General features: G+C 40.0%; 1 protein-coding gene across 13 annotated transcripts in view; it reads right to left on the reverse strand.

Moving 5' to 3' along the window:
• The window catches only part of rap1gapb (RAP1 GTPase activating protein b), a 137,565-nt gene that overhangs the window by 25,074 nt on the left and 97,418 nt on the right, over positions 1-15,073 (reverse strand). For 12 of the 13 annotated variants that reach the window (XR_007941972.1, XM_051948302.1, XM_051948301.1 and 9 more), the window contains one exon: positions 977-1,024. The exons of the other annotated variant lie outside the window; for it this stretch is intronic. Coding sequence is in view for 11 of the 12 variants with exons in the window: in XM_051948294.1 (XP_051804254.1) it covers positions 977-1,024 (48 nt within the window). In the remaining variant the exon portion in view is untranslated. The remainder of the gene's footprint in view (positions 1-976; positions 1,025-15,073) is intronic. 13 annotated transcript variants of the gene reach the window in all.

The following is a 15,073-nucleotide window of genomic DNA, read 5'->3' on the forward strand; positions in this document are numbered from 1 at the left end:
CAACCCAAAAGCTGATGGGTTTATTATTGTTTACGACAGCTGAAAAAGTCATTCTCCACTGTAGCTCCATCACATTGTCAACATTTGTTCAGGTATCCACAGGGAACTAGGAAAAACAGACAATCAATCACACAACAAAGCTAGCCCATATGTGGACCCTGGCACACTTATGAAATATGTGTCTGTCCACATACCTGTGTTTACAGTAAGTGAGGGGTCCAGTATTGTTTTTTTTAATAATATGAGTAAAATCCATTAGCACTATTCAAGGGAAGGCTAACTGCTACAAAACTTAAGAATATTTCATTTGGCATTTGAGAACTTCACTTGTGTCCCCACAACCCTGATCTCAACTCAGTCCAACACCTGACATGAAATGTGCTGACTGAGATGCAGATTGGAAGCAAATCTCCTAAACTAGCTTCAAACATTTAGTAAAATGCCTGTCCTGCTCAGTTGAGTGGGAGCTGTTCCAGCCGTATATTAATGCCAACTGTTGGAATAAGATATTCGACAGTTACACAAAAATTTGTGCTGTTGTTTAACCGTACTGGTGATGAGAAGATGTACATAATTAATAGATCATTTATTTTGTCATTTTGAATGCCAGTAGGATTGTAGAACTCTATTTTCAACACTAAGCTTTATAGAAATCTTCACTTCAAACTACAAAATCACATCATACAGGTTTGAGATAAGCCAAAACCTCACCAAGTTACTTTTTATGCCCTTTCTGACATGACCTCAGACTCCGTGCTGAGACTTTCCACCAGTCTTCGGTAGTTACTACATTCGGCTGTCTAGGTAATGGGACAACAGAGGATTTTGCAGTCCTCGTCCCTGTTGAGCTCCTAACTCAGTCGGTGAGGATCCTAAAGCCTGTCTGACAGCCGATAAGGAAAGGTTTATAACTCTGCCATTACGGATGCTTTACCAGACCCTGCTCTGCGAGACGATGTGTGGATTTGTGACTCACTTTGAGGGGGGGAGGGAGGGGGCATCTTTGCTCATCCATTCTGCAACTCTGTGGAGAGAGGGAGACAAAATGACAAGGTACTGATGGCACAGGTGAAATCGCTACACAACTGGTTCACAAAGCTACACAAAGAGACACATACTCAGAACACTGCTGGTGAGAGATCCATGAAGCGTCTTGTGCAGCAGCGTAGTGCAAAGATAATTTAGTGTGACAATAGTTCAGGTCAGTCACCAGATATGGAAGCAGAAGTCAAGAAAAGAGGAATGATATCTTTGAGACTATAGTAGATATGAAAGATCGGCAGAGGTCTGTGAGAGCAGAGATGGTGTTTCCAACAAGCTGTACTGCAGATATCTCTAACAGCCATTCTACTTGAGGGATATAAAGTGCCAAAATAGAACTTTCTATCAAATCTATCTGTTCTTATTCTGCTGACTCAAAACTACTGACAGTTTCCACAGTGCAGAGGAAGATGAGTAACAAAGCTATGCTGATCAGTGGCCTCTTTGTCTGGAACACCCTGCAGCAAGATTTGAAATGTATCAAGTTTGATGCACATTTTTAGACCTAAGGAAGATAAATCAAATGGAAATTGGAAGTGCTTTCTTTAAAATCATTCTCTGAAGACTGTTCCGCTGCTTCTGTTTTACCTTCAGCCCCCATCAATCTCTTTATCTCTTCTGTGGAGATTATACATGACTATTAATAAAATATCCTACCGTTGTCTACAACACAAACATGTTGCTCCCACATTGTTGAAGTGTTCAACAACCAAAGCAAACAACATAAATAAGGCTTTCGTGAGTTTCTTGGGAAAGGCTCCACAAATCACATTCAAAAGGGATGCAATAGTAATGTGTGTCTTCACACCTACACAATCTGCCTTTTGTGCCTGTGATTCCTCGGGTTCCAGCAATACAACATCATAAAGACACCATTGTTTGCGTCTCATTCTTCACTTTCACTTAAGGTATTATCTTAGTAGTCTATCAAGTTCCCAGTGGTTCAGGACTGTGTTAAGCAGATACAACTATGCTGAAGATAAAAAATCTTTGACCACTATGAAAGAAAATGCAGATAAAAAATTTCCCCCTCACCACTTTAGAGACTCCTATTTTATGATCAAACAAAATCAAGACAAAAGATAACTACTATGATTCAGTTCAAAGGGAAATTTTGAGGATGTCAATAATGTCAGAGACAATTTAAGATCAAAGTACCTGTTGAAGCAATGCTCTTCTCTTCCATTAGATAAATCAAAATCTACTGTTCTTCCTTTTGGTTTGTGTAACTCTTTGATACTACATCAATGACTACCAAACAAACTAGATTCCTGCAAATCCACCTCAGCACTGCAAATCGTGATATTGCACACATTTGATGATGTACACAAAAGTATCTCGCTGTGAGGAGAAAACACAGCAGCTCTGTTCAGCACATTAAGTAGAGCAAGGTTTCTGAAGACAGCCCGAGGCTGTTACTGCTGCAAATACCAAAAGACATGTTAATGGCAAATAGATGGATTCATGGACATTTATAAAAGTGTTGCAGTAGCTGGCTTGCAGGGCTGAATACAAAAACACCAGGAAAAGCAGAAAACTGGAGCCTCGAAATAGAAGTAAATGGAAATTGTGTCCAAAGTGAGAGAAAATCTGAGAATGCCATTTGATTAAAGCCTGTGAGGGAGCACGGACAAGTTTATGCAAGGACAAAAAGCTGAGGCAGAAGACCACTTACAGTACCTGCATCCTCTCGATCATAGCAAACAGGTCCGAGGTCTGAGGGAGAGAGTTGACAGAGATCCAAAAAGGGACATGGGTTTGATATTCTGTATAGCAGTGTTGATATGATTTCCCTGTGTTCTGCACTGTCTCCTCATCTCTGCTCAGTGAAGAAGCTGGCTGTGCATGCTCAAGCCACAAGACTTCCTGTTGGAATCTCTCTTACCACTTAATTCCTTTTTTTTCACGATGACGGCACTCCTTAACGTCAGGAGAATCGCTCCTCCACACTTCAAGACAAACACGCTGTAAACAAGTAACTCTTAGGGGGAAATGAGCCTCACAGCTCCATGTGCTACTCTCTGTTGCTAAAGCCAACCGCTCATCTAACTGTGAGTAATAGCTAGGAGACACTGCATACATGATCTGTACAATAATGTGGGGATAAGAAAAACATCATACTACAACCTTTTAGGTAACAAGTACACTACTGTTTAAAAGTCTGGGGTCACTTACAAATATCCTTATTTTTGAAAGAAAAAAAAAAGGACATTTGCCCTTATCAGAAATAAGGACTGTATTTCTGATACAGTGTAGACATCAGTGTGGTAAATGACTATTCTAGCTGGAAACGGCTGATTTTTAATGGAATATCTCCATAGGGGTACAGAGGAACATTTCCAGCAACCATCACTCCTGTGTTCTAATGCTACATTGTGTTAGCTAATGGTCTTGAAAGGCTAACTGATGATTAGAAAACCTTTGTGCAATTATGTTACATGAATAAATGTCTGAATTTTCATGGAAAACATGAAATTGCCTGGGTGACCCCAAATTTTTGAACAGTAGTGTAAATACAGAGCATAAACTGATACAGATGGTCTGGGAAGTAGGTTTCATATCATTTCAATATGGGATAAACTGAATGTTTTGAAATTAAAGTGTCCAGTTAATAGTACCACTAGCTCAGTCGTGCACTTCTACACAGCGTAATTTAGTGTTTTGTCCAATTACCAAGGCGCTGCTAGAGGATAAAGTAGAAGAAAATACCCCTAGGCATGCAACTTTCATCAGCAGAAGCCACATTATGGATATGAAGCAGCTCCAACCTGAGATAAAGGAGGAGAGAATCACAGCGGCCTTGACAGCAGTGCTTGTTGCGGGGTGAGCCCTCTGTTCACCATGTAACACAAACGGACTGAAGTGCCAAGCTGATGTTTCCACATGACAGCTTAAATTTACTGAGGGGCACTGCAGGGCTTGCAAAATACATATGCAGTACACACAAAAACCACAAGAACGTATAAACATGCATTTGTCTAAACATTTTCAGACGAGGTGCACGGAAACACATTTGTAAACTCATACATGAGCACATCTCGTTCATAAATGCACACTCACAGTTCATTCCCGCACATCTGACCCTGACCTAGTAAAGCCAAAGGTGCAGCCTCAGTCTATTGTTGCATGTAAAAATAAACAGTGCCATATGATATTCAAGGAGATCCTGCTCTCCTGACTGCAAAACAAACACCAACAAACATTGTCCTATGCTGATCGGATTATCAGTGAACCAGAGGAAAGATGCAGTTCACTCCTGGATAGTGGAGGCATTCTATTAGTAGCAGAACATGAAACCATGCAGCTAATAGAAAGAGCTGCATTGTAGAATTTACAAATTCAGTTTTGCATGTTATCATCAGATCAGAAACGAAAAAGCATGCATTGTAAGTAGTTCATCCCAGAACACAGATGCAATGCATAGTTAAAAACAGACCAGTGGAGCATTTTATCTGTTTTCACAGTGAACCAAAAAAACATTTTCTACTGCTATACATCACCAAACATAGTGTATGTGTTTCAGTCTCTAAGTTACCTTAAAAATCAAACGAGTAACAACAACAACTAGCATGAAAAGAATGTCTCACTTCCAGCAAATGAAAAAAAATAATACTCACATCACTGACACAACGTCTCTTGAGAAATGGTTTACTGGAAGGACTATTGAGAAGTCCATCCAGTAAAGCATTCTTAGATATCCTGAGATCAGCCATTGTTCCACAAGTGCAGGAAAGCTGACAGGAGCGAGGGTGTTGATGTCACCGTCAGTCGCAAGCGGAAAGGCGAGATTGACAATGACACTCACTGTCGCTCAGACTGTAAGCTCGGAGAGAAAACTTGATAGCTGTCCATCAGAATCCATATATCTGTGTGTGAGGTAAGAGTGTGTGCTGTAACATGAGAATATTATTTCCCTTCCTTCCTCTTTTCTTAGAACCCCCCTCCATGCCACCCTCCCTGCGACACACAGCTGTTCTGAAGGAAGTAGGACGAAGGGAGGAACATTGTGGCTCCCCTGCCTGTGCACTCTTCTCTTTTTAATGCAAGCACACACACTTACATGTAGACGCAAAAGAAAAGAAAAAAAACTGCAGAACTGTCTTTCTGTTATATCATGATACAAGACTATTCTCTTCCCCTTTTATTTTATCTGAAATTTCTCAAGTTTTCCTCTCTGAAACACTTCCGCTCTGAAAACAGGTCAGTAGGCAGTACTGTTATATCCAATGTGATTAAAGACTAACTGAAAAATTCCACATTTTATAGCTTATATTTCTTTGAGTTTTATAGTTGAGAAGTAGGTTAATTATACCTGCAGTGCTGTTACAGATTGAAAGTGCAGTTTATGAGCCATAAGTCTTATGCTTTTGTTTCTTTACAAGCACTCACAAACATTCAAATTTTTCTTATTGAGATATTTTTTGAAAAGAAATACTTTACAACATACACAACCATTCAAGAGTTTGGGGTCACCCAGACAATTTCATGTTTTCCATGAAAACTCACACTTTTATTCATGTGCTAACATAACAGCACAAGGGTTTTCTAATCATCTATTAGCCTTTCAACACCATTAGCTAACACAATGTAGCATTAGAACACAGGAGTGATGGTTGCTGGAAATGTTCTTCTGTACCCCTATGAAGATATTCTTTTTATGCACACACACACACACACACACACACACACACACACACACACACACACACACACACACACACACACATACATATATATATATATATATATATATCCCTTATTAATCCCACCAGGGGAAATTCCAATTTTTCGCATATCAGGTCAGAGCGCCCCTGGAGCACACACATTCACACACACACTCACACACACACTCACACACACACATTCACACAATGATGGCGGGAGCTGTAAGCACCATGCAAGGTGCTAACCATGTCCCATCAGGAGCAATTAGGAGTTAGGTGTCTTGCTCAGGGACACCTAGACATGAGCACGACGGGCCAGGGGATCGAACCGCAACCCTCCAGTTGCGAGACGGCCACTCTACCCACTGAGCTATATTCCATTAAATATCAGCCGTTTCCAGCGAGAATAGTCATTTACCCCACTGACAATGTCTAGACTGTATTTCTGATTAATTTAATGTTATCTTCATTGAATAAAAAATGCTTTTCTTTTAAAAACAAGGACATTTCTAAGTGATCCCAAATTTTTGAATGGTAGAGTAGATGAAAGGAAAAGCTAAGAATGCATGTTGGATCTTTGCATGGAAATGTGTCAGTACTTTTCACTGTATGATGTCCTAGTGAAGAAAACAACAATGTGAGAGCTCCAAGTGTTCTCACATCCACCAGAGGAGAAACGTGAGACAAGCACAGTTCCCTGAATGTTTCGATGTCAAAACCTGCTGGTGGGCTTAACCAACTGCAGCACTTCTGAAAATAATCTGTGCATAGTTAGGCATGGGTATGACATGAAAGCACAAAATATAGTGTGAGACAGAGAGGGAAAGGAGTGGGAGGAAATGTTGTGGACTGTTCTGTGAAAGCAAAACCTTTTCTGTGCGGGTCTTTCGATCACAATGTGAGATATCCACATTGACCAATTTCTAAAAAGAAAAATGTAGCTGAAAGTTTTTAAAAGGACAGTTTACATCCACTACTGTTCAAAAGTTTGAGGTCATTTTGAAATGTCCGTATTTCAACAAAGATAACATTGAATTAATCAGAAATCCAGTCTAGACATTGTTCATGTGGTAAATGACTATTCTAGCTGGAAATGGCTGATTTTCATGGAATATCTCCATAGGAGTACAGAGGAACATTTCCAGCAACCATCACTCCTGTGTTCTAATGCTACATTGTGTTAGCTAATGGTGTTGAAAGGAAAACTGATGATTAAAAAACCCTTCTGCAACTATGTTACTCACACAAGTGTGAGTTTTCACAGAAAAATTGCCTGAGTGACTCCAAACTTTTGAATAGCGTATATGTTAAGGATTTTTGTCTTTTGTGAAAGAAGATAAACACAGCTTGCAGTTTGCATTGATTTTCTTTGGGGAAAGTCGATGGGATCACACACATGGTCAATTGGTTACATGGCTTGAATTAAAACGGTACAAAAATTGATTTATACGGACAGAGGTAACTTTCAGTAGAGTGAAACTGCAGCAGAATATACCTGTCATGGAGACACGGTCTCATCCTGAGGCTACATTTCATTACTGGTGATGTGTTTACCCATGTCTAGACTGGCTTTAGCTGAATGCCAAACTGGGATTTGAGAACATTTACAGATGGAAACCGAATACTAATTACATACTTGCTGAATAATCAGGCTTCATTGTTACACGATGGCAAATGCGTGGGAGATATTAATCACGATTCAGATTGTAGTATCTGCTCTGAGATGTATGTTGGGATATATGCTGCTTATTAGAATAGATGTGGTTTTTGCTGAAGGAAGCAATTTCTGTGATTAGACTGGGGATCATTATGTCCAGGAAATGATAATTGTTCTTTGGGGCTCGAATGAATCTTTGGGTGTCTTAATGATAGGGGGTTGTTCTGTAGGGTCTTGTTCCGTGACCAGATGTCTTTTAAGAAACATATGTTGTGACCTCATACTTGTCCAAATCATATAAATATGATCTCAGATTACTGTTCGGGGAGATTCATTTGGCCGGATTCTCCCAGACAGTCTCTCTGTCTGATCGATGCTGTTCTTCCTTATAATAAACTTATTATTAAGCAAGTCAGTTCAATGGACGTTTCTCCTCCGCCTGCACATAACGGACATCAGAGAGAGAAACTACGACAAGATTCACATTATGAGCACTGACATTGTTTCAGTTGTACAGGATACTGATTACGATGCTGTGCTGGTGAGTGCAACATTTCAGCTTAAGCTTTTAGGAAGGTCAGCCCACAGTTGTACAATCCTGCCTGATTTTGGTGCTTACAGTGTACAGTGTGATCTAATGGAGGAGTATGAAAAATTCAGCCTTTTAAGCTGCTCACGTTTCTTCTCCTGCCCTCAGAGACTATACAAAGCCGCTGCAGTGAATGCACTATCATTGTTTGTACGCCTGAGCAGATGAGGACAGCATATCTCTTCTTCTCTGAGTTGATTGTGTGCAATCGCAGTGTTTGTGTGTGCCGAAGAACGAGAGATCTGACTGAATGAGTGCGAGATCTAATGGCTGACTGATTCATTGATTGATCTGGTCGAATCACTGAGTAAGTACAGTATGTGCATGAATTCATATGAGAGGCATTAATATCCACATAGTCCACACCTCTCATCTCTCCATTTATGCTCCTTGGGTTAGTGAGATCCTCGGAGGAAAATGCCCGAGTAAAATGAAAAACTAAACTTCAAACAGAGACAATCAATGGGCACAGATCCCAGCATTCCAGTCAGAGAAAGTCCATTGTTGTCCAGGTCTAGTTGCAAAGACCAGCCTGATTTTGCTGTGACCACTCTGGCCTGGGGGACATCAATGGGGGTCAGACAGATGACCCCCGCCACAACATCAACGCATCAGATGAGCTGGTTGATTGCCACAGAGGTTAAGGTCCACAGAACTGCAGCTGAGTTCTCTGTATGCTGAAGCAGATTGCCTACTGTCTCTGCTGCAGTAACACCAAAAGAACAGTCAGTTTAGTCAGGGAGGCTCTGTAATGCTCCCTATAGCAGAACAACTCCTGCAATTTGATTAACATCTACTGGGAATTGTACGTGAATTTCATTATTATTAATAAGTGCTTTATCAAAGACTTAAGCAAGACAAAACCTTGAACTTTCAGTATAAGGCTGCTGAATCCATTAGTATCCCTTGTAGTACTGTTGAAATTGACATGCAAAGCAGGTTAATTAAATAATTAAAAGAGCACTTCACCTATGTGACTTTGCAGTTCTATAACATTATTGGACTCAATGAAAAAACACAGATCAAGAAGCATAAGTTTTTTCTTCCTTGTCAGAATCTGCTGCCTACATTAGAAATACTGCAGTTCAGAATCGATGTGTAAGAGATTTGAGAGTGTTGTGCTTGTAGCAGCTAATACAGTCTCAAGCAGATCTGAGGAATGTGCTTCAGAGGTGCACTAAACGCAGGTCTTTCTAACTCATTGTCAGACTTGTGCTTTCAGCGACCAATGCTTAGTGGCACCAAATGACATTACAAGCAGTTCATCAGACTTCATGCGGCTCTCTCTGGAGCCATAAGGCTCTGAACAACTTTTATTTCACACATGCAGTAGTACTCTGCAAGACCTGCAGCCACACTTTGATGTGCAACATCAGTGAAGTTCGCTTAGCAGTTCTTTGTTCAATTTGCACCATCACAAGAGATCAAATGAAAAATAGGTTTGAAACTTTAATTATTCTTTTTTTTTTTACCCCCCAAATACTTCACAAATGGATAATTCTCTCTCAGTTAAATTTTGATTGTTTATGTTTGGGTTTTAACAAAAAATTGAATAATACTCCATTTCTCATTAGAATTTACAGTGCCTTGTGAAAGTATTCGGCCCCTTGAACTTTTCAACCTTTCGCCACATTTCAGGCTTCAAACATAAAGATATAAAATTTTAATTTTTTGTCAAGAATCAACAACAATTGGGACACAATCGTGAAGTGGAACATAATTTATTGGATATTTTAAACTTTTTTAACAAATAAAAAACTGAAAAGTGGGGTGTGCAATATTACTTTACTTTCAGTGCAGCAAACTCACTCCAGAAGTTCAGTGAGGATCTCTGAATGATCCAGTGTTGTCCTAAATGACTGATGATGATAAATAGAATCCACCTGTGTGTAATCAAGTCTCCGTATAAATGCACCTGCTCTGTGATAGTCTCAGGGTTCTGTTTAAAGTGCAGAGAGCATCATGAAGACCAAGGAACACACCAGGCAGGTCCGAGATACTGTTGTGGAGAAGTTTAAAGCTGGATTTGGATACAAAAAGATTTCCCAAGCTTTAAACATCTCAAGGAGCACTGTGCAAGCAATCATATTGAAATGGAAGGAGTATCAGACCACTGCAAATCTACCAGGACCCGGCCGTCCCTCTAAACTTTCACCTCCAACAAGGAGAAGACTGATCAGAGATGCAGCCAAGAGGCCCATGATCACTCTGGATGAACTGCAGAGATCTACAGCTGAGGTGGGAGAGTCTGTCCATAGGACAACAATCAGTCGTACACTGCAGAAATCTGGCCTTTATGGAAGTGGCAAGAAGAAAGCCATTTCTCAAAGATATCCATAAAAAGTCTCGTTTAAAGTTTGCCACAAGCCACCTGGGAGACACACCAAACATGTGGAAGAAGGTGCTCTGGTCAGATGAAACCAAAATCAAAGTTTTTGGCCACAATGCAAAACGATATGTTTGGCGTAAAAGCAACACAGCTCATCACCCTGAACACACCATCCCCACTGTCAAACATGGTGGTGGTCTCATGGTTTGGGCCTGCTTTTCTTCAGCAGGGACAGGGAAGATGGTTAAAATTGATGGGAAGATGAATGGAGCCAAATACAGGACCATTCTGGAAGAAAACCTGTTGGAGTCTGCAAAAGACCTGAGACTGGGACGGAGATTTATCTTCCAACAGGACAATGATCCAAAACATAAAGCCAAATCTACAATGGAATGGTTCACAAATAAACGTATCCAGGTGTTAGAATGGCCAAGTCAAAGTCCAGACCTGAATCCAATCGAGAATCTGTGGGCAGAGCTGAAGACTGCTGTTCACAAACGCTCTCCATCCAACCTCACTGAGCTCGAGCTGTTTTGCAAGGAAGAATGGGCAAGAATTTCAGTCTCTCGATGTGCAAAACTGATAGAGACATACCCCAAGCGACTTGCAGCTGTAATTGCAGCAAAAGGTGGCGCTACAAAGTATTAATGCAAGGGGGCCGAATAATATTGCACGCCCCACTTTTCAGGTTTTTATTTGTTAAAAAGTTTAAAATATCCAATAAATTTCGTTCCGCTTCACGATTGTGTCCCACTTGTTGTTGATTCTTGACAAAAATTAAAATTTTATATCTTTATGTTTGAAGCCTGAAATGTGGCGAAAGGTTGAAAAGTTCAAGGGGGCCGAATACTTTCACAAGGCACTGTAGCTTTTTAACCCTGATAATTCTTATTCTAAGTTTCTATTTTTGTGGGTTTGCGCTTGTGGTTTTACTCTGCCATGAGTGGCCCGAGAAGCAGCTTACACAAAAAAGTACCCAATGTCATAACCCCACCATGCAGTGTGCATTCTAGACAACATGCTGTCTATAACACACTGTACACACACAGCCTTAGGGTCAGTTGCAGGGGTGTAGGGCGGAGAAGCACAGGCATTGGACTGTTCTTCTATGTTTAAATGTGAACAACATTTATGATAATGATATGATGACATTACATTGATCTACGACTTCACTTTGTGAGTAATATTCGCATACACCTCCCAATCCTCCTAAAGTAGGCTAACTGATAAATTATTGCATGTTCAGATGTGCTACATGTATAATGGGTTTGTGCTACCAGGTCTGTGGATGGCTATGTACTTCCTCAGGTGCTAACCACAAGTGCAAAATGCAGAAAAGAAAAAATATAATGCTGAGTCATTTTTAATTTTTGTTCAAAAATCTAATTCTCAACCAAAACACAAACAATTAAAAATAACACTGAAAGACAATTATCCATTTGTGAAATAATCACAAAATGGATAATGAACATTTCATTTTGGATGGTGTAACTCAAACAAACAACTGCAAAACTTGACATGCACCCAGCAGTGTTAAAACCTTCAGGTCATCAGCTCTGACCATGTCTCTGTAACCCATTAACAAACAGAAGGAGCCTAGGTTGCAGCTCGTAAACTTTTACAGTTCCATGATGAGAACATAAAAAACATGTGCAGCATCTCTGTAGTGTCGTCTGTGTACAAAGGTTACACTGCAACTTACAGGTCAACATTAATATAGAAGCATGTCTCAAATTAAATGACACCACATCACCGATTAACATATTAGATTCAGAATAATATATTTCATCTGAACTTCTCTTTGCATTTCTCAGATCAGAGCTTTACTATATGAATTTGTCTTAAATAAGCTCAGTTTTATTCAGAAACACTTGGCTCAAATATGTAAAAGCATTTAACTTCACCAACTGATACTTTCTAAAGCATTGGAACTATGAGGCAGTATCATTTTTTTAAAATTAATTTCATGGTTTTAAGCCTATTACCCAATGTGTGTACAACCTATTACCCAACATGTACTGTTAAAATTCAAAAGTAAACAGCCAAACCCAGCTTGACACTTGCAACATATAGCTTGCGAGGAATGGCTTTGCTGTTCTTAGAACTTGTGGCATTCCAAAGTAATTAGGTCAACAAAATATTCACAATAAGACAAAAAAAGCAACAAACAAAAATAAAAACAGATCTGTATCTCCAAGTTTATTCTGTGCAGCTCCATATATGACTTTTTAATCTCTGGAAAATTGATTTCCACTGCATGTGTGACAGAAATAATACCAATGTGCCTCCAATGGTATGTATAAGAGAGGAACAACTGCTGCAGATCTATATTTGTCCCATACGCATGTGACAGAGGGCACAGACTCTTCTGTCAGGCACAACGGCCGCCTGCCAATTAGAGTCACCGGGGGTGGGGGCATCAGAGACACCTTTCACCTGAGGGCAACATTTGAAAAATATGATGAGCCAAAAAGAGAGAGGAAACCCAAGGGAATTAAGATGCACAGATGGAAAGACAGTACGGATGGACTGGTAACTATCTGAGTGGCATCATGTAAGTCCGTGTGTGCTGGGCTCAGTAAACACTAATTCCAAACACTGATCTGCTGCTTTGCAGGATGATGCTGGTGCTATTCTATGTTGACAATACTGTTGAATGAAGTCCATAATTTTATGATACGTGTCACAAACTGCCTTAAACAAGGTGACAAGTAGGGCGTAAATCAAATGAAATTTCTTAAAACAAAGCAGCAATAGGTGTGAAAATCAGTAATATAAGCAATGTGAGCAGTGAATAGAAGTGTGCCACTTGTGCTGTGGAGGTGTTGACAGTGCAAACAAAAAAGAAGGCAGATATCAGGTGGATGGAAGAGAGAGAAAGTGGACACATGAAAGCTTTTATAGCCTGGAAGGCCCAGCTGAGCTGCATTAACAGAAGAACCTCATGTCAGCTAGTTGCCCACTGAGATAGGCTAGGACTGCATTAAAGACAGTGGGAGGGGTGTCCACCCTTTTTCTTAAAATCAAAGTTCCACCTTGACATCTGAAGCAAACCAAAACACTTGTCAATGTTAAAAACATTTTCATAAAGATATTCCTCATTGCAGCAAACCAGTTACCACACAAAACAAAACCATACTTTCAGCCACCTCCATCCTACCAGATCGGATTTCCAAACACAACAACCCTGGATCCAGGAGCAAATTAAGGGCAGGAAAACCCAGCAAAGAAATAGCAGGTCAATTGGTAAGTTTCATTTCTAAACCTATAACTGGTATCCAGATATGAGTAAAGTACAACCCACCTCAACTTAAAGTTCATTTCTAGCACACACATTGAGGAGTACAGACAGCAAGCTCACGGTCGGACTCCCAAAAAAAAAACAAGGCCTAATCAAAACGTTGATTCAAGAATGAGGACCTGTGATAATCACAATTGTCTAGCCACACATGCCCTGAAGACAGGAAACACATGACACACTCTGCTTTGACAAAATTCCAGCAACCAAGCACTAAGCTGGAATTTCCACATAAACTCTGACTGAACCAAAGCAGCATACCCAAAGGTTCCCCCAAACAAAAGTTAGCCAACCAAAACACAAAAGACAGAAACAAAGCTACAACAAAGCTCACACAAAAAACTAAAACATGAGCTGTGGTCACCTATTCCAAAACCAAATATCGTCTCAGGTCATTGCAGTGAACGACAACAAATAAAACACGTTTACCAGCTGTCAAACTGTTGTCTGTCCTCAGGTCAAACTCAGTCTACTTGCATCTTCATTTGCAGCAGCAGACAAATTAAATTTAAATATTACATGACAATGATAATTAGCATTTGACAAGTTCTAAAACAAAAATGGCTAGTTAAAATGCACAGATAACAGACTGTTAAGCATGAGCCCTGTTGCAAAAACGACTCAGAATATCTGCCTAGATTATGGTAAAATGTGATACAGTATCTGTTAACGCTGCAGTCGTATGAAATCATCATTTCTATGAATATGTAGGTCAGTAAAATGAAGTTAGGTTTAGGCAGTAACTGAAGCTTTACTCAAGGCAGCACCATAGAGGTAACAAAATGCTTCTACACAAAACTAGGTGCAAACTGCTTCACGCTTTCTAGGCCTGACAAGTTGAAGAGTATCAAAATCTTATATTTCCAGCATTGTTGGCCAGTGCCAGTGGTTGGTTTAAATCACAGTGAGGGACTGAGTAACCAGGATGTACAGAAATACTTGGATGATTCTAGTCTTCCATAGAACATCCCGCAACAGTCTGAACATGCATTACTATCTCATTGCATTTCTTGATCCTCACTTATGAAATATGCTATGTCCCAACTAAGCTTACAATATTTAGGAAAGTTAATTTGATAGCCTCAAGCCCCAAACTTATCTTTCAATAAATGCTAATCATGTTATCTGAAATGCTGCAAACCTACAAACAACAATACGAGTAGCAAAGAAGTTATAAGGGTAAAAGAAAAGCCACAGAACCAAAGATCCCCAACTAACCACAATTAATCTAAACCCTAGTCTTTGGACTAGTGGTGGGTATTTACATAGTTTGCAACAAAACCAAAAGACAACTAGGAATTGGCGACACCAAATCAGGGAAATGTTCCCAAGACATCGTCTGCACCTGCATTCTCTATCACACTGAAGTCAAAGCAACAACCTGGTTGATCTATTGAGATCGCCTACTTTAGCCTACAGAACGAAAGCCAATACTGCTCTCCTCCTGCACACCCAAAAAGTCTACACAGAACCCAAAATCTTACCAAAAGTGTTG

This window comes from Acanthochromis polyacanthus, chromosome 5, assembly GCF_021347895.1.
Source record: "Acanthochromis polyacanthus isolate Apoly-LR-REF ecotype Palm Island chromosome 5, KAUST_Apoly_ChrSc, whole genome shotgun sequence".
Lineage (NCBI taxonomy): Eukaryota > Metazoa > Chordata > Actinopteri > Pomacentridae > Acanthochromis > Acanthochromis polyacanthus.